We start from the raw sequence: 22,000 nt of genomic DNA on the forward strand, positions 1-22,000 counted from the left end.
TGAAATATGCCTGGCAGGCAATCAATATGCAAAACGGAAACGATTCTAATAAAGCAACACTCAAAAGTCGATGATTTGAATGGGTTATGAGTGCAGCCAGCGATTTGATTAATGATCGGGCGGGAGTGTTTAATTTCGCATAGGAAGTGGAAGTAAGATTCGGGAACTACAGCATTTTAATTTATGTATTCTCACTGCGAATCACACCTAGAACGGAACCAAATTGCGTTTCTCGACAGATCCGGTTCATCAGATATTGATTGGAATATCCCAGATTAACCGAGACTCGAAATTGTAGAAATTATAGAAATTTGTTACCCTCGAAAAACCAGTTGGATAAGGATTCATTAAGGGGGTCTTATATTAATTTATTAGTTATAAAATGGCAGATTTAACTTAAATATAGAAATTCCCATAGGAATGTGGGTTTATCTCCATGAATTCTAGGACTTTCATTTCAAAATTCTATTCAATCAGTTCAAAAATATTTTCGTTTTACTATCCAAATCCAAATGCGCATTTTATTTAATTGGTCTTCTCTGGCCAACCCTAAAATATATTAGTATATTTTTCTTATAGAACTTATTGAGCATTTTGGCCAGACCAATATTTTTTGGCAGCTGCCATAGGATGATTTTGGCACACTTCAATCCATGCCATAAATGTGTAATAAACATTTTACCGTTGCTCTGTTCGATACGGAAAAATGTGTATTTATTAAATCATCGATTGTCGACAATAAATCAAAATTCGTACAGCGGGGGTGGAGAGTGCTTGATGTCTCGAATGATCGGAACACTTGGATGGATCTCGAAGTGCCTTTGTTTGGATCTCAACGCACAGATCTGTGTTGTGTATACTTATAATTATGCCTGTATAGATTTATATTTATTTGTGTAATTATGACATTTTTTCACGCCACGACTTGGGCAAACAAATAACAGTAAGCCCCTTTGTCTGGGCCAAGTAAAATTCAGTGAAGTCTCGGGCAGAGACAAACAAAAGATCATAAATAAAATCGCATAAAAAGACAGCATGACAAAAAGCACCTCATAAACGATATATACACAATTGCATATACATATGTTTATTTAAATATATTAAACGGACGAGATTAAAATGTATTCTCTGTCCTGTGACAAGCCTCCTTTTGGCAGCAAAAATATGTAAGTGACTCAGAGACTTCCTTGTTCGGCAGTGTATGTGGGTATGGAAATGTCACTGAAAATCAATAATAAAAAAGTTAAAAACCAGATGCAATGGCTTTGCGTAGATACGCGCTGGAAATTTGCATTTCCGTGTTGGTTTTTTATTTATTTATAAATTATTAAGTCATTTTATTTGCACTTCGTTTTCCCATTTTCTCTTTTCTTCTTATTTTATATTTTGCACTTTTTCTTTTCACCGCTTCCTGGCAGATTTAATTGATATACGCGAATGCAATTTTTCCCGGGTCCCGCCCAGTTTTGTTTTTTTGTTTAGGAAAAGCAACCAACAACAAAGTGGGTAAAGAATTTTATATTTGTTTAATTCCCACTATCTACCAGCCGGGCCCCAATCACGTGGCCTAAAATTTATGCACAACTAGCAAAACATCATGATAAATGGCTTTGTCAATAAAAATTATAGCAACGCTTTGTGCGGCATTTCGCTGAATTGCGTCAAAATAGAAACTGAAAAGTTAATCCGTATTTATTATGCTATCAAAATTTGATTGAGCGTATCACACTAAAGGTATTAATTTGTAGATTTGCAACTAAAAATCGAAGGAAAATAATTACGCTGCTTTTTTACTACGATTTCAGTATACTTTTTTGCTTGAATCTGTTCCTGTTGGGCTTTATTTCTTGCCCGCAAAGTATTAAGTATGTCAATTTTTGACTTTAACATTCTAATTATAATTCGCCTTTGCCTGCTCATTTTACGCATTTTTTGTGGCTATTTATAAAAAAACATAAACAAAAAGAAGATCACGCGACAAAGGCACCACCAACAACATGAAGAGATCTGAGCCAGAGATTATCTCAACAGAAAATTAGCATCGTTTCTCTTTCGAAGAGAGATGCTGCAGTCGCCACACCGTCTAGTAAAAGATTTTTTCAAACTGGTTCGAATCTGGATTAGCATAAAATTATTTTCTTTTTGTGAAATTTTCAGTTGGAAACTCATTACCCAAAGAACGAAAGAACGTGTCTAAGGTGACATTTATACTTTTTAAATTTGATAAAAATTGTTTGTTATAATTTAGGCAATTGCTTGTACCCTAAATGCATTATTTTTATTTACTTTAAAGTATGATTGGAATATTGGCATTTTATTGGTTAATAACTAAAGCATTATTTCTGGTCCGGAAACCAATAATATTTATAATTCAACATTTTATGTTTTATTTAGATATATTTCCCTATAAAATATTTTTCTACGAAAAGAATGAACAATACGGAAATATTAGTAACCTTTAGAAACGATTTTAATAGAATTGAAGTTATTAAGATATACCAAACATAAATATACCGATTTTAAAATAATTTAATTTTAACTCCCTTGGGAATGTCATGCAAAATAAGACTCCCAAATTAATCAATTTAAACCCTTAACTTAAGTAACAATTGCAGATTTATATACACCATATGCGAATAAAGTTTCGCGACTTCCAAAAACTAGGACTGTGGCACAAGTTGAACTATTGTTTTCTTTGGATTTTCCTTTTAATTTACGAGTATGGCAACTTTTAGGGGGTCAAGCCCGTAAAGGCAAATGAGCTTTTGGGAGGGGAAGGAGGCGAACCAACTGTATATGGGCGGTGCGAGTGTGTGTGTGTTGTGTTCATTACTTTTTCATATACCGTTGCCTTTTAATTCTCCACTCAAATGGCATGGCATGGCAGTAGAAGAAGAGGCAGAAGAAGAAGGGCCATAGACAAAATCAGAAAATCCAAAAAAAAAAATTCAGAAAATGACAAAGCGAAGGCAGAAAACCTGACGACTTGAACTTTTGTTTCTTTTTTTTTGTATATATTTTTTTTGTAACTATAAGCAGTTAGTGCTGCCTCTTCTTCACCGCCTCTGCTTGCTACTGTCATTTTTGTTGTTTTATTGTGCTGATGACCTTAAATTAGGCGTAGGTCTTTCGTTTTTTTTTTTTTTTTTTTTTGGTTTGTGTTCGTCATTGTTGGCCAAGTTTTTTTTCTTTTGTCTTTTTTTTATATGCGCTGGTCAGCTGTTTGGCTTCTTGCCTTTTGGTTACTTTGGCACAATGGCCATAAGTAATAACAAAAAGATATTACACGAATGTCATGACCTGCGGCGGCGAGAATGCCAAAGAATATAAGAATAATAACAATAATTTGGTTCTATTTCGCATATAAAAGTGAATGCGAGCCAAAATGAAATGGCCAAGAACAAAAGGAAACACACAGAGATGGGGGAGATGGGGATAATGGAGAACGGTAAAGTAAAGTAAGACTAGGCAACGACTAAAATTAAAACCGTTCACTGCACAAAGAAGTTGGCGAAAAAAAGACCGCAAGCCGCGCCTAAAACAATCGCAAAAGAGAAAACCGAGAAGAGGAAAAAGAGGGAGAGAGAGATTAAAGTTTAACCCCAGCTTTTGGATAAAAAAAAGTCTATAACGTTTGAGAGCGCAGCAATTATATTTTATAGAACTTTTTCACTACCTTATTATTTGGTCTTTTTTCCCCCAGTATTTAGCACTTTTCCTTATTTAATTGTATTTATCAAACGGTTTTCCTTGGTTTGGTTAGTCACATTTCTCATTGGTATCCATTGCACTGAATTGCCACTGTATTTGTTTAATATTTGTATTAAAACCAGCACTCGCGTACAATTATGTATGATTTATAAACTTTTTCTTGGCTTTATAGCTTTTCCTTCACTTTATGAAGAGCAGATAAGTTGGTGTACTCTGTAGGTAATTTTCGATTAGAAATATTTAAATTATAAAATTAAACACTTTTTTTATTGGAGTTGAACGATTTTTGTGGGTATTTTGTGTGATAATTATTACAATAATTACTTTTTCTTTTAAGATCTGTTGAAATTTCATTAAATTTAATAGTTAGACAGGGGCAAATATATTTTTAAATAAATTTGGTTTAATGTTTAAGACATTATTTACTGCTTTTTTTTTTTAAGTAATTTATTACAAGTTAATTTTCTTTACAATATATGCTTATTTCAGAGGTTCAAAGAATCTCGTAAACAGCTCGAAAAATCTGCAGAAAATTAATAAATATTACTGGAAAAATGCATGTTAATTATGTGGGAATTTTAATGGGTTAATTTCATGGCTGCAAACGGACTGCCATTATTTAACGGACTTTAATGACTGAACAATCTGAATTGGGCACAGAGAAATAATCAACAGACTGCACATCGCACACACATAATGAGCCACACAAAACTCGATAATATATATATTTTTGTTAAAATAATTTTTACAATATTTCTCGCGGTTGCTGCACATTTATCTCGTTATTTGGCACAGACTGTTGAAGCGCGCGCGCGTTTTTATTATTTGTATTTCTCCGTTAATTTATTTCAGTAAAAGAGAATCTGTGTTTCGATTTCGTTTGGCGCGGACTCTCGGCTCTGCGGTGCTTTAACTTTATTTAATTATTTTGGGTGCGAGCTGCTGGGCGTTGCGTTCCGTTCGTTGAAAATGGAAAATTCAAACTGATCGGAAATTTGTGCGCTGCCTCAGAAAGTCGGGAGCCGAAAACGATCGCTCTGCCGACGCCTCGGAATTATGCTTTTCGATCGCGGCGCAGTCGCAGCTGGGGAGAGCGAGCGAGAGAGAAAAAAGCACTCGCTCATTTTGGCTATATCTCGCTCTCCCGCGACATGTGCTGCAATAAACTTGTTTGTTTTATTTTTTGTTCTTGTTGTTTTTGTTGCAGGCTAAAAACCTGCTTGGGGCTTTTGGCTTATTTCCGTTTCCATATGTGTGAGTTCGCGATGTTTAGATACATGTTGCCAGCGACCAGAGTTGGGACCACTTAAAGCTCGAGTTACCGACTTAATACCCTTTTCTTTGAGTGCTTTTACATATTCGTAGGTCCACAAGTCAATAAACTCTGATAATGTATTATGATCTATTTAAAAGTTTCTTCATATTCAATTTCAAACTTCTCAACATATTTAGAATTTTTGTTGTACATATTTATGCGTATATTTTGATGAAAACTTTTTAAAATTTAGAAACAAATTGAATCTTGTTATTTTGATTATGTTAACATGTAATTTTTATTATATGTAATATATTTTCTGTCTAAAGAATCGTATATCTCAGTCTATGAAAAATTGGTCTTTTATTCCGATTTAAAGGTAGCTAGTAAAAACTGTAGCATACTTTCTGGCATACTTAAGGCGGATTTGAAAGGAAGTGCGATGATCTGTGCCAATTTTAATTTGTGTTTTAACTACTTTAACTAGATTAACTGGAGTTTTAAATAATACAAAAAATGCATTTAAAAATAAAATCAATATAAAATCAATCGTAAACGTATTACTATTTTCCCAAGGGTAATAAAAATTCGTCTTATCATCAATTTTGATTTGCTTTCCTGCTTTGTTATTGCTTCTAATGTTGGTGCGCATGTGCAATGAACTTGTTTTGAATTGCAATTGCGATACACTTATTGTTGCTACTTTGTTTTGTTTTTTTGGAGGTTAGTCAGTTTGCGGCGACTTTGTAATTTCATTTAAATTACTCATACGCCATGTGACGCCGCCGTAATTATTTGATTTCGCCCGAAGCCTCTCGGTGGCGAATGCATTTCCTCAACTTTAATGTAGGTCACTGCTGAGGGGGTGAAAGTGCCTGCAATTACCTGGCGAATTACCCGTTGCTGCTGACACCGACGAGGAAATTACCACCAAGGTCGATCGAAGCCCAGGTTTGCCCAGAGAATTTTTTATTTTACCTTAAGGTGAACTGCATTTCATCGCCGGAGAAAGAGAGAGAGAGAGGGAGAGCGGGAGAGAAAAATAGAATTTCCAATTCAACCTTGGGCAATTCTTTCGCTTAGCTGGCTGACAGCAGCAACGGCAGCGGCGGCTGACTTTTCCCTCTTTCTTTTGACTCATTTAAAACGCATGACTCGGCTCAAATTGCAAATTATGCAAATTTCAAAATACACAACTCGACGAAATCAGAAAAAGTGCAACATCACTTTGTTGCCATTCGTTCTCCGCCCCCTCTTTGGGTCCCCCCCTCGGCCCAGGTTCCCTTCTCGTTCTCTGTCTGCCTGCGCCTTTACAGTTTTTCGGACTCGGACGATTATAATGTGCAGCCTTCAATATTATTACACAATCATAAATTGTCTGAACTAAAATGTAAATGTTTTCGACTGCGCCTTGGGGGGCTATAAAAAACGCAATCGCGCGTATAGCCAAAGCTAGAGCTATGACTAAATCTATGGCTATGGTTTATGGACATGGCTATGTGACTATGGGAATGGATAATGCCGCACAAATCAGGGTCTCTAATCGAACCAGTCCCCCAGAGGGGAGGCACTGAAAAAACGTCGAAATAAATACTATCAAAATTGAGTTATTATTAGTGTATTTAAATTCACAATTCAAATAACCTCTTTAAGTTATTTTATAAGCTCGTGGTCTCTTAAAGAATTTATTTTATTTCTTAACCTAAAAAAAAACCCCCTATAATTAATTCCTTGAACACGCGACCTCACCATTAAACAATAATAAAGGTGAATAAACCTGTATGAAGTATTTTGAATTTACACACCTCCCTCACTGCTTCCGTCTTGGACATCAACTTGAAATCTTAATTAGCTTAGGCGCCATAAAAGATCTACCATTTAATGTTTAGCCTTTGCAATTTGCAAAAAAGAAGGAAAAGTTTGTAATTAGCTTTTGTGGCTATTGGAATACTATAAAGTAGACAATGCCATTCACTTTAAAATTATAATTGGCAAATTCTTGTTTATATTTTATATTGCCTTGCAAAAATAGAACCGTATAGATATATTATTTTTAATGATTTGAGTGGATTTTATTCTTTTTTGCTTACCGTTCAGTCAGAAGCATGAAACGCAGTGAAAAGGTCAATTCCGACCCTATAAATCATCTATATTCTAGATCAGAATCAACAGCCAAATCGATCTAGCTATGTTCAATCGAAAAATAAATTTTTGAAATTTGTTCAAAATTTCAAAATTTTATAAGGGGTTACATCATTAAAATTGGCAAAAATTGACAAAATTGAAATTCCTTAATTTTAAAACTTAATATGCAGATTTGTTAGCCCTATTAAAACAAACACAGTTAGTTATGATATTTCAAAATTTATTTATTTTACCCATAAATTCGAACCCTTAATTTGACTTCAAATTTTATCAGAACATTAAATACTTTATTCTTTCAGCTGAGCCTGTAGATATTCCAATTCTGTTTCGCCTGCATTTTCAATGTCCTTTTTGTATAAATCTTTCCATTATATTTCCCTTTTCTTACTTCCTGTTTTCTCCGTGAAACATAACCCCTCAGTATCATTAACATAATAAACAAATTCATCGCAAACTTTCGTCGGACTGTCAAACTAAAAAGTACGTGGGCGAGAATATTCCCTTTTTTAAGGAGCTTCATTTAAATAACAAATGGCATTCTCGCTGCTCGCTTTTTCGAAACCGATTGCAGCTTAAATATTTTTGCCATCCAACTGGCTGGGTTCCCAGTGCCCCGAGTGTTGAATATGCAAAGCCCGGCGCGGGCAGAAAGATTTACTTTTTAATTTTTTTCTTTACACTTGCCTCTCCCGCTTTTGTTGTTTTTACTTGTCTTCCCCTCCGCCGGCAGCGTGTGACGGAAGGTAGTGCCGAAACCGAGCCAAAACCAAGTTTCTGGCCAGCAAATGTTTCGACGGCTTTTATTTTTGCTGCAGCTGCTAAAAATAGCAAAAGCCGCCACGGCAACATCAACACAGTGTTGTGCCTGCAAGTTGTTTTGCTTGCCAAATGGCGGCACGCGGTACATGATGGCCGGTGGTGAGGTGGTGGTGGTGGTGGTCCAGCAATGAAGAGGCTGGGGAAAAACGAGGAAAAACTGTGGAGAACCGGCTTGACAGGAAAATACAAATTTCGTTTTGGGTGAGGGAAAAATTCAAACGATTTTGTGTTGTCTTTGGAAAATGCATTTATTTTCGGCTTTCCAGTCCCCGAAAAGGGGGTTGGAGTCCCGGCTAGACGGTTCATCACTCGGCTGGCAGGCATTGTTTTCGCTTTTGTTTACTTTTCATTTCGCTATTTAATTGAATCAATGCATAAAAATCGAATTTATATGGATGCACTAAAGGCCTCTCGAACGCTGTGAATGAAATTTTGATTCGTTTATTGCCGTTGAGTTGGGTTTTGCGTTGTCCATTCGGCTTTTTCAATCGAATCTGTCGCTTTTGGGCGCGCCATTTGATTTTTCATATAAATAAATGTGCAACAAATTTGCAAAAAACAATTGCGAAAACGTGCCAGAATTTCTCCAAGTTTTCGAATGCTCTGCCATCGAGGTGGCGCAACATGTTTATATCAAAACAATTGACTGGGATACTCTTAATGGGATTTAAATTGCAATGGGATCGGGTTGAACAATTTGTTTATGTTTCTGTGGAATTTTATCAGCTTGTTTACCAGGTTGCAATTGTAATTTTTTTTGTTTTTAAAGGAAGGAGTATTTATCAGTAAAGTCAAATTCTTCTTCTTCGACCCTGCAGAAGAGGATTGAGAATGAAATGTCCTTTCAACGCATTTATTGTGTTCGATTGAACTTGCTTTTTATATATCATATTATAATCATTTTTAAAGAACATTAAACTTTAAAAAACGGAAAGGAATAAGAAGATAAAATGTATTCTTAATTTAGATATGGATTCGAAACTCTGCAGAAAGTGAAAATACTTTACTTACTCTTGCAGAGTATTCTAGAAACTCCTAGGTAAATCGTATTAAAATATGCATTTATTGCGAACTGCTGTCACTAAGCTCGTTACTCAAACAGATTTCTGCTCTATTTTGTATTCAATTTTTTTTTTCAATAACAGAATGCGATTTTAATTAATGAATTTGTTCCATTCAAAAGCACTGTCAAAGGCTGCTGTACGATACATAAATTGTAGCTTTAACCCGATATTGAAATCCAGTTGGCAAAGGAAGTGACAAACCCATTGACATTTGCCACTCGGGGACTGTTCGAGGGGAATGGTGCCAAAACATTTGTCATAGCACATTTAAATATTCATCCATTATTGTCCGGCTGGTGGAGGGAATTCAATTTCGAGTCCAATTATGCGGTCAATCAATTTGTATTGCAACATGAAATTTGTAAACCAAAAAACGCAAACAAAAGGAGGCCCAGTCAGAGCCTGTTGTTGTTCTGCCCCCTAGGGGAGCATATGATTTATAATTTATTTACATGGCAAATAAAAATCGTAGAAAAAGTTTCGGCCATGTTATCAATTTTTTGCGTGTTTTCTCAACTGTCTTGGTAGCACACACATGGGGGGTGCCTTTAATTGAGGTCAATGTCAGGCGAAGTATACATTCTGCCTCCTTCTTTTCTTTTAATTTTTAACTCTCTGCTTGTGTATGGGTGTTTTTGTTTCGATATGGCCAAGACAAAGGTAAACTTGGCAGTTATTTTTTTCTTATTCAAAGAAAACATTAATAATTTATTTATGAGTCAAACGAAACATCAATTATCAGAATAAGAAGGATTCCAGCTAGCACGCAATCGAATTATTATAAATGGCCCATCATGGAATCACAAGACTTAAAAGATGATGTATCACCTGATGTCAGGGAATTTCTTAAAAGAACAATTATTTAGTGGGAGGAGCCTCCTAAATTGTATTAATCATGCGAGAAGGTAGAGTATATTCAGGGAATGGGAAAACCCAATTGAAATTGTAGTTTGAACATAATTTTTTACGAGGAACTAGTAAAGCTTTTACATCAAATTAGGCTTATGTCAAGGTTTGATTATGTTCAATTATTATCAATTTATTTTAATAAAATATCTTCTTTAATTGTAACAAAGAATTCTTTGAAATCTTCCAACTATAACCTCTGTGTCTCGAAATTTCCATCAATGGAATTTTGTATTTAATAATAATAACCTTATCTCTGGGAAACTTTTCACTTCTAAAGGTTGACCAGATGTCCGGCATGAATCCGTATGGAATACGTGATGCAAATCAAGTAAACTTCGCGCTATTCAAATCTCGTTATTTTTCCATTACTGACAACGGACAATTCAAATATTTTCGGGAATGCAAACACACGAGGAACAAAGAACCTTTCTACCTAACAATCTTTTATTTAATTCTGAAAAGGTCAACTAAGCTGAAATCTATTCAAATGATTTTATGCGTTACGAGTGAGATTTTGGGAATAATCCCGAGTTGGAGGTGGAAATTTTAATGGAGGGTGAGTGGATTGGCTTATCGGCGGCATTCTTTGCCTTTGAGGCGACCCAATAATTGCTGGCAAATATCAGGTAGCCAAAGCGATAAGCAGGCCGTATTTATAATTAAATAAATCCAAAAGATTGATAAGTTCAGCCTTGGACTGGGTGATAAAATACCCCATGAATGTCCCAAGAATCTTTCTGTGTGAGGTCGCGGCTGTCAATAAATCATTCTTTCCATAAACTAATTGAGCTGTTTAGCCATATTTGGCCCCCTTCATCTGGGGCTCACGTGTCAATCCCCCGGGTCGACTGTTAGCTAGCTCATATCCTTGTTTATGTTTTACTGCCTTGCCGCGCTTAATTCCACATGTTTAGACCAATTTCAAAAGCAATAAATTTGTAAAGCAAATCATAATGCTGAATTCGATTAGCAAGGACAACGACAACAACAGCAACTGAGACTAACTTGAACACAGATTCGAGACAATCGATAGCGGGGCGAACAATGTTCGCGTAATGTGTTCGACTGAACAATAATGACAGATAATTATATTGATATATATGAGCAATCTCGGAGATTGAATGCCAAATTGATTGGTGGGGCGGCTCATGTGGCATTGAAATGGCCAGTGGAAAGGGTGTGAAAATCGATTAAATATGTATCTATACGAGGGCTATTGAGTACTGTAGGGAAAGGGTACATCTGTATGAATATAAATTAAGATAAGTGCTTAAAAGAAATTAAAGTTATTATTACTAAAACACTTTCTATCTTTAAGATTGTAAATTTGTGATTAAAATGAAAGCTCTTAGGTAGTCTTAATTTAAAAATAAATTCTCTTTGGAATTGCTTGCAATTCTGGCAAAATCATTCTTTGAAAATCACTCTTGGGCAATAAATAATTCCACAGAATTTAACAGCGCATTAATGTCCCAAAAAGCAATGAGAACATTTGCTTCGCATTATTAAAAATGAATGCGGACAATTTAGCTAAGTGCATTTTACTTGTGTATATTAATATCTATATACATTTGTATATATATGCAGCTATGTATGTGTGGGGATATCTTGTGCTTAGATAACAAAATATAATTCGTCGCAATTTGTGAAAAGAAATACGAAAATTGTTGTTTGTTTACAAAGTGTCAGGCGAAATGTCGGCACCAACAATGCCACCGTGTGGGCCACCAGACATCGTGGCTTATATATGAGTGTATACAGTATATATGTATATATATATACATATATATATATGTATGGTATCTGAACGTCATATATATGCCAGTCCGACTGTCACAATTTGCCAGCGCCTCGTGAGAGCCAAAAGTTAGACCACTCCTCAGGTCATTGCATTCATAACAAAAATTCTGGGGAAAATGAAACAGACATATGAGTTGAGATTGCGAAACTAGCAATTAGCTTTATTTATCGCCTTATTTATTCTTCTATGCACTATAACATTTATAGTATGGGTTATAGTAAGCGAATGGCTATAATTAGCGAAATGGATTGTCTGTTGATTTTAAGAGAACCTATTTGCCTTTTTGATCGTAAATAAACTAATGGAAGCACCGTATAGTTATTATTAAAGGTTGTATATTAAGGCTGTCAATCGTGGATTATCATCCATAGAAAGCGATTATAATGCCACGAGCGTCACGGAGCGAGTAACTTGAAGCCATGTGTTTATATTGATTTACGAGGCGATACCTAGAGTCAAATGGTTGTAATGTAATGTAATGTAGGGTGAATGGACTAAAAAACTAATAAACAAATACTTTTTTAAGAATGGAAACCTAAAGACCAATTTCATAATAATTGTAGTATTGGAATTTTTATTTTAAAGATACATTTTTCCTAATTTGTGATACATTTCCTTTGCAGAATAATGCATTTCATCATCCTTTTCATGGCTCAAAACATTGTCACCCCTGCATTCAACTCAGTTTACATGCTGGCAATTAATAGTAGCCATTAATTACCATTAAAAGGCTGCGATAAATGCATTTGCATGCACATTGCTCATACGCCGCGTGGGACAGGCGACAGCTAAACCATTTAGCTTCTGTTTGACTTGACTGCCATTTGCTTTTTTCTTTATTAAGCGGCATTTCATAATCGTTATGCAAAACGCAAACACAATAACCGTTGCAAAAACTATGACAACGCCCACATCAAGCCCGATGTGGACAGGACCAGGATGCAGAGGGGCAGCAGCACCATGAGCTGGAGCAGGAGCAGGAGCAGTCAGCTGCCGGCGACAGGCCACGACATCAATGCCAACGACAACGACAACGACGACATAACACTAATGAAAATTTGCGAGCAACAGCAGCAGCAGGAGGAGGAGCAGGAGCAGCAGAAGGAGGAGCAGCAGGAGGAGGAGCAGCTGGAGAGGCAGGAGCTGTCGGGGAACCGGAGGAGCAGCAGCAGTGGACAGCATTGACGTTGCATTTTATCCTCGGCTGAAGACAAGACCACAGCAACTACACCAAACATGGACGGCCGGGCACGCCCATCCGATGAGTGCTCTTTTGGCAGGCACTGTGGTGGAGGATACACGTTTTGGGGATTAACAACAGTATGTCTCAAGGTCGAAACCAGGCAAATGAGCGAAATAAGTTTCAATTATTTACATAAACTTAATTTCTATAATGTTGATGTAGAAATGTTACATATTTCATTATTTCTTGAATAGTTAAATGCCAACTAAAATCATGAATACTATACAATCATGTTCAAATAGTCATATAAACTTTTTAAATTATGAAAATATTCAGAAAATAGACAGGAATAAATTCCCATTTGAATTCAAATCATTTAAATGTACATTATTTACCCACTAATTAATTATATATTGACATATTTTCCTTCATGTCAGTTCAGAAGGTTCTAACCCTGTCTTGTCACTTGCCATTTAAATCACACATTCGCTTCTATTTATAGATCCTTTTGGCTAACACCTCGTACCACTATGCAATCGATGCAAATTATGGCCAAAAACAATGTCGAGCGATACAAACGAGCTTGCTGTAGTTGTCATTCGATTTTGTAGGTGTTGCCGTGTTGCTATGTTGCTGTGTTGCTGTGTTGCTGTGTTGCTGCCGCTGTTGCGTGTCTGTTGCCATAGTGTTGCTGCCGCTGACAGGCGCAGCGAACGTTGCAGCTCGTCACAGCTGCAAGTGAAAGTCAAACATGAAACGCTTTTAGACACTCGCCCACACACACACACACACATGGCCAGGAGCACACACATGAGCACACAATTTGCCAGCTATTTACCGGGTGTGGCAGAGGAAAAGGTGGGCAGGCAGAAGAGGAGGAGATTCTCTTGTGCATCGTTTCAGGGTCAACTGCTATTTACAGTCAATGTCAGTGTAAGTTACACTCGAAAAAATGTTAGTAGAAAGGTAATAAATGATTATTTTCTATGCCAAAATGAAATATATTTTAAATATTCAGAAGTCTTCAACAAGTCTTTGGTAGTGTAAAATAATTGTTGTAAAGTTCTTAAAGTATTGTGGTTTTGTTTTCAATTAGTGAAATAATAAAGTATTTCCAGGGCAAACTTAACAAAAATATATAATATATATTAAATAGAATAGACCATTTATTTATTACAACCTGTTTTTTTTAGGTGTTTATAACAAACACTTTGCACTTTGTGCGTGTATATGGGACTTGGAAAGGATGGACTGGCGTTGGGTCGACCAACAGTTTTAGGGGAAACGCCCACCCATCCATTACCATCATCATTTTGACCATTATCGTTATTATCAGCCACCAACGCTGCCTCTCGGGACGTGCCTGGCATCGTCATAGGTCTTAATGTCTCAGGTCCCATAAAGATTGTTCACACATCCAAAGTTGAACTGAACCGCTCCGAACTGCTCTCATATCGTGTCTTGGCATTTTGTTCAGATTATTGAAAGATCTTCGGAGGAGGCCCGGTGAGAGTATTTGCATCAGACGCCTCCACTGTCTAGATTCTTTATGATTTTATTGTCATTGTTCGGATGTGATCAGTTTTATTTTGTGGCGAAACCAAAGCCACAAGCGCTCCTGAAATTTCAATTAGCATTTGGCTGTATCGATTTTGTGTGTGGGCGGTCGTCATTGTATTTAAGATCAGATCGAATTTTTACCACAGCTCCAATGCGAACTTAAAGACCAGGTCAAGGTCGAGCTTGGGTTGTATTTTCAAGCTTCACTCAAGTGTCATTCTACTCAGACGGAATTTGTTTATTATAGGAGAATGATTAGAGGATGCTTAAAGTAACTCGTTATAAGCTTCAATGTCAAAGTCATGAGTAAGCAAAAAATAAACGGCGAGTTAAATCATTTAGAACTTTTAGATCATTAGCTTTGAATTTATTTATGGGTAGGAAATGTGTTTGGTATTGGTTTTACATTATATTAAAAATCATTTAAAGGGGATTAAAATGTGTACCATTAATTACTATAAAATAAGCAGAAGGTTTAAGCTGAACTTGTACCATCGTATATTGAATGTTAAGCAAGAAGAACCTAGGAGATCCTTTTATGTAAGACCCCTCAGATTTTTTTAAAAATACTTGTTCATAGTCATATATTTATATATCCAAGTTAAATTTATATTTTCCACGTTATACAAATATTTAATAAATACCATAACAGGCTCTGTTGAGGAGCTTTAAAAGCGTCTTTCGCCCGACAGCCCTCATTTATGTAACACACTTTATGCCTCTCTCTGAAATAAATTCCGCAACTCAACTGCCTGCCAAGTGTCTGAGTCTGAGCCACAGTCTGGGCCGGGAGAAGCCGGCTTAAAAACACACACACACAGAAAAAAGTGGACAAACAACAAACCCAAAAAAGGCGTCAGCTGCTACCTGGCCAAAAGGGAAGGCGCCCACAGGTAAACAAAGGAAACCACGAAATCTGCGATCAAGGCCAACTGAAAAGAGTTTCAAGGTTATAAATGACCAGCTTAAAGTGCTAAAAGGAACTGCAGCCGGCGGATGCAGCAGCTGTCCGTCCCCAGAACAAGTTTGAAGAGTTCCATCTACAAGATACCAGATACATCGGGGGGAAAGGAGCTGAATTGCAAGTATATACTGCCAAAACTTTGAAGGTCAAATTTCTCAAGCGACGAACGACGATAACTACTCTGGTGTCCATATATAAAAATTCCATATAATGAAAATGACACAAGGCAGAAAGAGTAAGTACGTAGTGAGCGTGAAGTGAAAGTTTTTTTAGAACAAGAAATATTACGGATACGACGGCGACTGGAAAATAACTCAAGTCTTAGTGAACTTTTTCTTCTAAAGAATGACAAGCCCACCAGTTCCTCCTCGTGTCCTGCCTTCCTGCTGAAGGAAATGTCCAAAAAGTTTAACCAATTTTTGTTGTTGCGCCAAACTTTTCAACTGGCTCAAGAGTAACTTTTTTTTTGAGCTGGAATCAAAGGTACATAAGTATATAGCTGGGCAAAGGTAAAGGCAAAGGGGTTCCGGCGTGGCTAAGGCATTTTTGATGACCTCAAGGCAAGTCGCACGTGTTTCAATTGTTTTGCAAATAAATTGCAAGTTTCTTGTTTGTTGTTTGCCTTCTTAACTTGTAGAAATATTTAAGAAATATTGAAGGGTGGAAATGTTAGAGATAAAACAAATTCTTGGCATTTTGGTAGCTCTTTAAAATATAAAATCCGAAGTGATCTAAAGGAATTTCAAAACTTAATTCGAACTCTTCCTAAAGTGTTTTATGTTGTTCTTAAATACTTGTATCAATTAGAACTTCCGTATGTAATAATTTACACTTCCCCATTCTTAATTTTGTTAATTTTTTCCACCTTAATGGAGAAATAAAGTGCATTGACTGAACTTATGTCATTCCGGGATGCCGCTTCATAGCACCTGTCTCCCTTGGTTTTCACGTTTTCTCTGCCGTTTCCCTTAGTATATATATTTATATTTAAATTTAATTATGTAATGTTTTGAGCCTCTTTGGGTGATTGTTAGCGCGTGTTGTTGTTCCCTGTGGCAAAACGAAGGCGGCTTGGGAAATTAAAATGTCAAATTCAATTGATTTATGGCCCGTGATTCATTTTGTCTGTTAAAATTGTACAATTGCTTTGTGTTTTTGTTACACATTTCAGCGTCAGCTTTCGCTTTCAGTATTATTTTCCCTTCCTGTTTGCACATCCCCCAAGTGTCAATCAGCGATGAATAAAAACCAGGAGGTGTCCCGAAAAACACACCATAACCGGATGGGTAATATATTAAATTTAAATATTGGGTGTAGAGGAAAATCTATTAAATGTAAATTAAATGTATTTTTTTACTTAATTTTCAATGGAATGAAGTTATAACTAGAGAAGATTACACCCTGTCTAATCAATGTTAAAGGAAGTTACGAGGTTCTAAGTATATATTTATTATTACAGACCCATACGAGTCATGTGACTGATAGTTGAAAGCGTATTTAAGGGTTTGTGAATAGTTTAATCTAAATTAGTTATACGTTTATAGCCTTTCCATATTCCCAAATACTTAATAGTAAATATGTAACAGCACTTACCAAATGTTGCAATTTAAAACCTACATTCGATTTGGGAGTCAAATTTGATTTCATTTAGTTAATTTATCTGTAAAGAGGGTGCTGTGCAAGCTAAGTGCGCTTTTTGCATCGGGATTTCGACTCTAGAGGGGTTTCTTTGATTCTTTCAACTTGTTATTTTTTTGTGCTTTTGAGATTTGTGTGGTTACTAACTAAATTGAATTCAAGACTAGAAAAAAACGCTTTAACAAATACGTGAGACTTGGCTACTGAAAACGAATAACTCTACGGAAAGAAATTGTTTCAAATTCGGGTTGTGTTCGAATAAAAGTGGTAATAAATTTCAAACAAAAGTGGTGGAAGAAGCATCGTAAAATCGAACGTGTCGGATGACTTACTGCCAGGAGAAGCTGCCGGTGATGCCGTCTTTGAGACGGTCTCGCAGGGATCGCTGGCGACTTGGCCCCGAGCCGGTGAGGGGCGGCAGGTTGGGATTCTCGCCATCCTCCAGCACGGTGGCTATATTCGAGGCGGACGTGGAGATTGGCGCGCCGGCGTGCTCCATGATCGGCGGCTGCTGGTGGTGATAGTGGTGGTGGTGGTTCGACTGCTGGTGGTGTGGCGATCCCGATCCCGATCCGGGTCCAGAACCCGGCGCCCCTGCCGCCGGATCTCTGTTGTTCAGATTGCGCCGGAACGAGCCGTGGCGAGGCGAGTTTTCGCGCGACATTACGGATCAATTTTGGTTTTTAAGCGGTTTTGGTTTTGGCGTTTAATTATCGATAGGAATTTCGCATAAAACAATTAAAAGCATAAAACAATTAGTTCAATTTAGAGCCAATTATCTAAGGCTTTGTCTTATTATTTTTAGTTTTGCGTTTTGTTTTTTGTATTTTTTTTTTTTATATTTATTTAGATGAAGAAAACGAGCGAGCGAGTTGAACTTGCTTTTGATATTTTGGTTTTAGTTTAACTTTGTTGCTTAGGTGGTGAGTTTATTGAGATTTAAATTGCACATAGAGCCAAAAAGTATTAACGGTGTGGAAAAGTTGGCTATTCGAAGGGGTTACGCATGTACCAAAGGAAAAAAATATATATCAAAAAAGAGCACAGTTGAAAAACGGTATAGAAAAAACGGATCTCATAAGACTTGGCATACGCGACACTTAGAGGCAAACATTCGTTGGGAATCCCCTTTTGAGGATGGAAATGGTGCAGGGTATATTATTAGCAGTGAAAAATGTATAATTTGAACTGTATTATAATGGCTGTGAATGGTTATAGTAGTCTTGTATAAATAGTAATTTGGGAGAGTGTAATAATTGTATTAAATGTGTAATTGAAATATAATTCGTATAGAGTTGAAAATATACAATTGTATTATTAACAGTGTAGCATAAAAACATACATTAGGTATTTAAAGAATAAATTTATATAGATAAGGTAGACATTGAGAAAGAGAGTTGGAATAAATTTATATGCTATCCCCCAAAAATGATATTATTTTAGTAGTTAACTTATTGAATTCTAAAGATATATCAGATATATCAATTTTTGGAAGATAGATGGTTTTTGAAGAAGTAATAATCATAATTGTGTGATAAAATAAGGTATATAAAAACTAGTGTTTACAGTATGTTTATAAAATATAGTTATAAATGTATTGAACTGTTTTGTATAAATAGTAGTGTATATTGAAAGCAAGTTATAGAGTAGGAATATATGAGAATTATATTGATTGTATTGGAGTTGTGTTGAAACTGTATTAAAGTTATATAGGAGCCGTTTATAAGAAGCGTTAGCAAGCAGCATGCCTTTTACATATAATTCTATATACGATTATATGTTTTGTATAATAGTTTTTAGAGGAATTAGGAAGATAATATATATGTAGGATAGATTGGAAAAATGTGGAGAACTCTGATAAAATTCAGATAGGCAGTGTTTGTTAATGTTTCAACTTTTGGAGGAAGGAAAAACGCACATTTCCGTTCGTGTGTCGTCGACTTCTAAGCTCAGGAATCTGGACACGGATGTGTGAGGAGTGTTAGCGTTTCGGGTAATCCAATGGTACGGAAACTCGGGTACTGAAAGCGGATCGTTCGACTGTACAGAGTCTCAGTATTTACATGTGTGTCTGGCTAAGTGTTGGGTTTACTGGCAATATATGTTTATATAGATATATCGGCTATCGGGTTAGCTATAGGTGACATAGCAGGTACGGGGTAGATATGCGACTCGATCGGCCGCTGCCCATTCGAAGGCACATGGATAGTACGAGCACGGATAGGAGTTGGAATTCATTATATTCATTATGGGTTGGAACAATCAAACAGTAGTACATTTAGTAGACATTTATGTGGGGAGCAAGGCAATCTATATATATATGTATATAGTATTTAAGGTATTTGCTTGTGGTTCTCCTCTCGTGTTTCTGGTTGCTTTATTACTAGTTACAGTGTCGTCTTCGCCGCTAATTGTTATTGCACAAATATTGGCAGTTCTTGTATCTGTATCTATAGTATGCGGACTACAAGCTGACGTTAACGGGTAGATATATATATGTAGGTATTCTGGTCTGGATATGGGCTAGTTGGGTATCTGTTATAGGAGCATTGTTGCTTAATTAGCTTTAGCTATTCATAGTTTAATTAGCAATATGCATAATATTCGTTCTATTTGATATTTGTTGAGTGTGTTTTCTGTTTCTGTTGTTTGTTTTCTGTTTGGTATTAGTATTTGATTAGTGCTGCAATTTGCTTTTGTTTTGGAGTTGTGGGTCCGGTGTTGGTCTTTGTGGCGTGTTCGATTCGATTTGAACTCGAATTGGATTATTTGTGTGCGCTAGATAGTTGTATTATTATTATTAGCATTATCATTATCTGTAGTTTTTATAAGTGGATTAGAAGATATTGGGTTATCTGATGGGCAACGAACCTGAAAAGAAAGGAGAAGCAAACATGTTTATCATAAAATTAGTTATAAATGAATAAATAAGAATTTAACCTTCAAACAACAATTTTATCTCTATTTCATCCTTCTTCCTTAAGGCACAGAAAAAAGGTTTTCTTTGAAGAGAAGCCTCTCTTTCCTTACATATAAATATATATACAACAATTGGATTAACAAAGTATAACTTAACTAAAAAACTTCCTACAGCGATCTTTACCGCCTGCATAAACACGATGACAAGAAGTTAGCTAAAACGACCCAAAAACAAAAAGTCTGTGCAAACTTTTAACCAACATTCAAAGCCAATTTCCAGGACTTTTTTGTTGTTGTTGCCACTGTTATGAAACGTGGAAAAAAGCGTGAAACTTTGTTCTCGTCCTCGCTCTGAATGCAGTAGAAAAAAAAAACAAAAACGAAAAGGCAGGGAAAATAACAAGCGAGTCATGAATTTGTAATAACCCAAAGTGAATGCAAGTTACCCTCACTGATGTCACATCGTAAATAGCATGACAAAATTGTAATAATAAAGTTGATTTTTTGTATTAAGCTTTGTACTTAATGCGACTTTTCTTACTTATCTTGGGAAAAGCTAAAATAATATAAAGTGTATTGGAAAATTCCAGGGAAGGTTCTTTTAAAGATGTTACGCTTTACTCAGTTTATTATACAATCAATATTTAAAATAGTAAGTACATTTTCTGTACACAATTTATATGAAATATCTAATTTTATGCTTTAAATCGAACTCCCATTGAGTAATTTTCCAATTCATAATTCCTTTTTAAGAAAAGTGTATCCCTTTTGGGCCGCAATTTCCCTCAAATACAATTTGCAGCACTTTGTGTTGATGGCGCGCTGAGCGCGTGCAAACAGAGTGCTGGAGAAATGCATAAAAAATAAAATCCGAATTCCCACAAGGACATTCAGCCATTTGAAATAACAACAGTAGCAACAACATCGATTTCTTGTAGGGAAAACAGAAAAAAAAACCTCCTCCTCAGAAATGCTCGTTTTGTCGATTGGCAGAAATGCATTTTTAGCCATTAAATTCCGCCAAATAACGCACTCAATGCCATTCCGAGCAAAAAAAAAAATGGGAAAACGCCCTCGCTTCGGCACCGATGAGTTCGCCCATTTTTCGTTTACATTGCGAATGAATTGTAACAGGATATGCAGGATCCAAAATGGGTAGAACGAAGCCTTGAGGTCCTTCAGGCCTGGTCGTGACTACGGAACCAATGTCAAGTGGCATTACTATGGAGTGTTTTTGGCGCTCCCAAAGTACGCCGAAGCCGCTAAATGAATTATGCATACAGCCAAGGAGCTTTCCTGTCACATTATGCATTGGTAAATGCTAAACGGATTTAAAATCACAACGATGCCGACACTACCAGGCATGCGGAATAGTTGACATTTTCCACATGCCAAGGGTTTGAAAACATTCCTAGACGAATTGATATTTCACAACTTCAGAAACAGAAACTTTTAGACTACAATTCATCGATTTTCCAAAGGCATTATAGTATTGCATATTTTAAATTTGTATTTATTATTTAAGAGACGACTGGAATCTAATAGCATTTACAGGATATGCATAACAAGGACTTGCATGCCAAGGGTTTGAAAACATTCCTAGACGAATTGATAGTTCACAACTTCAGGAACAGAAACTTTTAGCCTACAATTCACCGAATTTCCAAAGGCATTGTAATATTGCATATTTTAAATTTGTATTTATTATTTCAGAGACGACTAGAATCTAATAGCATTTACAGGATATGCATATCAAGGACTTGCACAATTTTTTAATCGAATTTACCCAGCTTAAGCCAGCAACAGCACAAAAGTATACTATATGTTTTTAGGTCAACTAAATGACTTAATGGTAATAGCATTAAATCTCATTCATTGGCTGAAACGGGGAAATGGTAAAAGGTCCATTTTCCACATAGCTTCACGCACATTCAATATTAAATTTACTGCCAGGCAGATGGCGATTTTTGGTTTAATATCCTGTGCGATGTAATTAAGCCAACGTCAACGCAAATGCCAAAGCCAACGCTCT

General features: G+C 36.2%; 1 protein-coding gene and 1 long non-coding RNA gene across 28 annotated transcripts in view; one reads left to right on the plus strand and one right to left on the minus strand.

Annotated features, from left to right (window-relative positions):
- The window catches only part of mtd (TLD domain-containing protein mustard), a 90,647-nt gene that overhangs the window by 57,163 nt on the left and 11,484 nt on the right, over positions 1-22,000 (minus strand). For 8 of the 27 annotated variants that reach the window (XM_020943676.2, XM_086826180.1, XM_020943673.2 and 5 more), the window contains exons 1-2: positions 4,461-5,146; positions 3,677-3,924 (exon numbers count right to left, since the gene is read on the minus strand). Coding sequence is in view for 15 of the 27 variants with exons in the window: in XM_086826187.1 (XP_086682313.1) it covers positions 17,382-17,713 (332 nt within the window). In the remaining 12 variants the exon portion in view is untranslated. Of the gene's footprint in view, positions 1-3,676; positions 3,925-4,460; positions 5,147-17,381; positions 18,037-18,967; positions 19,921-22,000 lie in introns of those variants that run through there. The other 19 variants (XM_086826200.1, XM_086826189.1, XM_086826188.1 and 16 more) reach the window with 6 other exon arrangements.
- On the plus strand, positions 16,571-20,348 carry LOC147644558 (uncharacterized). The gene is made up of 2 exons (XR_015270234.1): positions 16,571-16,697; positions 20,143-20,348. It is a non-coding gene; the product is annotated as an uncharacterized LOC147644558 (long non-coding RNA).

Source organism: Drosophila serrata, unplaced genomic scaffold (genome assembly GCF_035046125.1).
Source record: "Drosophila serrata isolate PLE 108 unplaced genomic scaffold, ASM3504612v1 contig_156, whole genome shotgun sequence".
NCBI classification, from domain to species: domain Eukaryota; kingdom Metazoa; phylum Arthropoda; class Insecta; order Diptera; family Drosophilidae; genus Drosophila; species Drosophila serrata.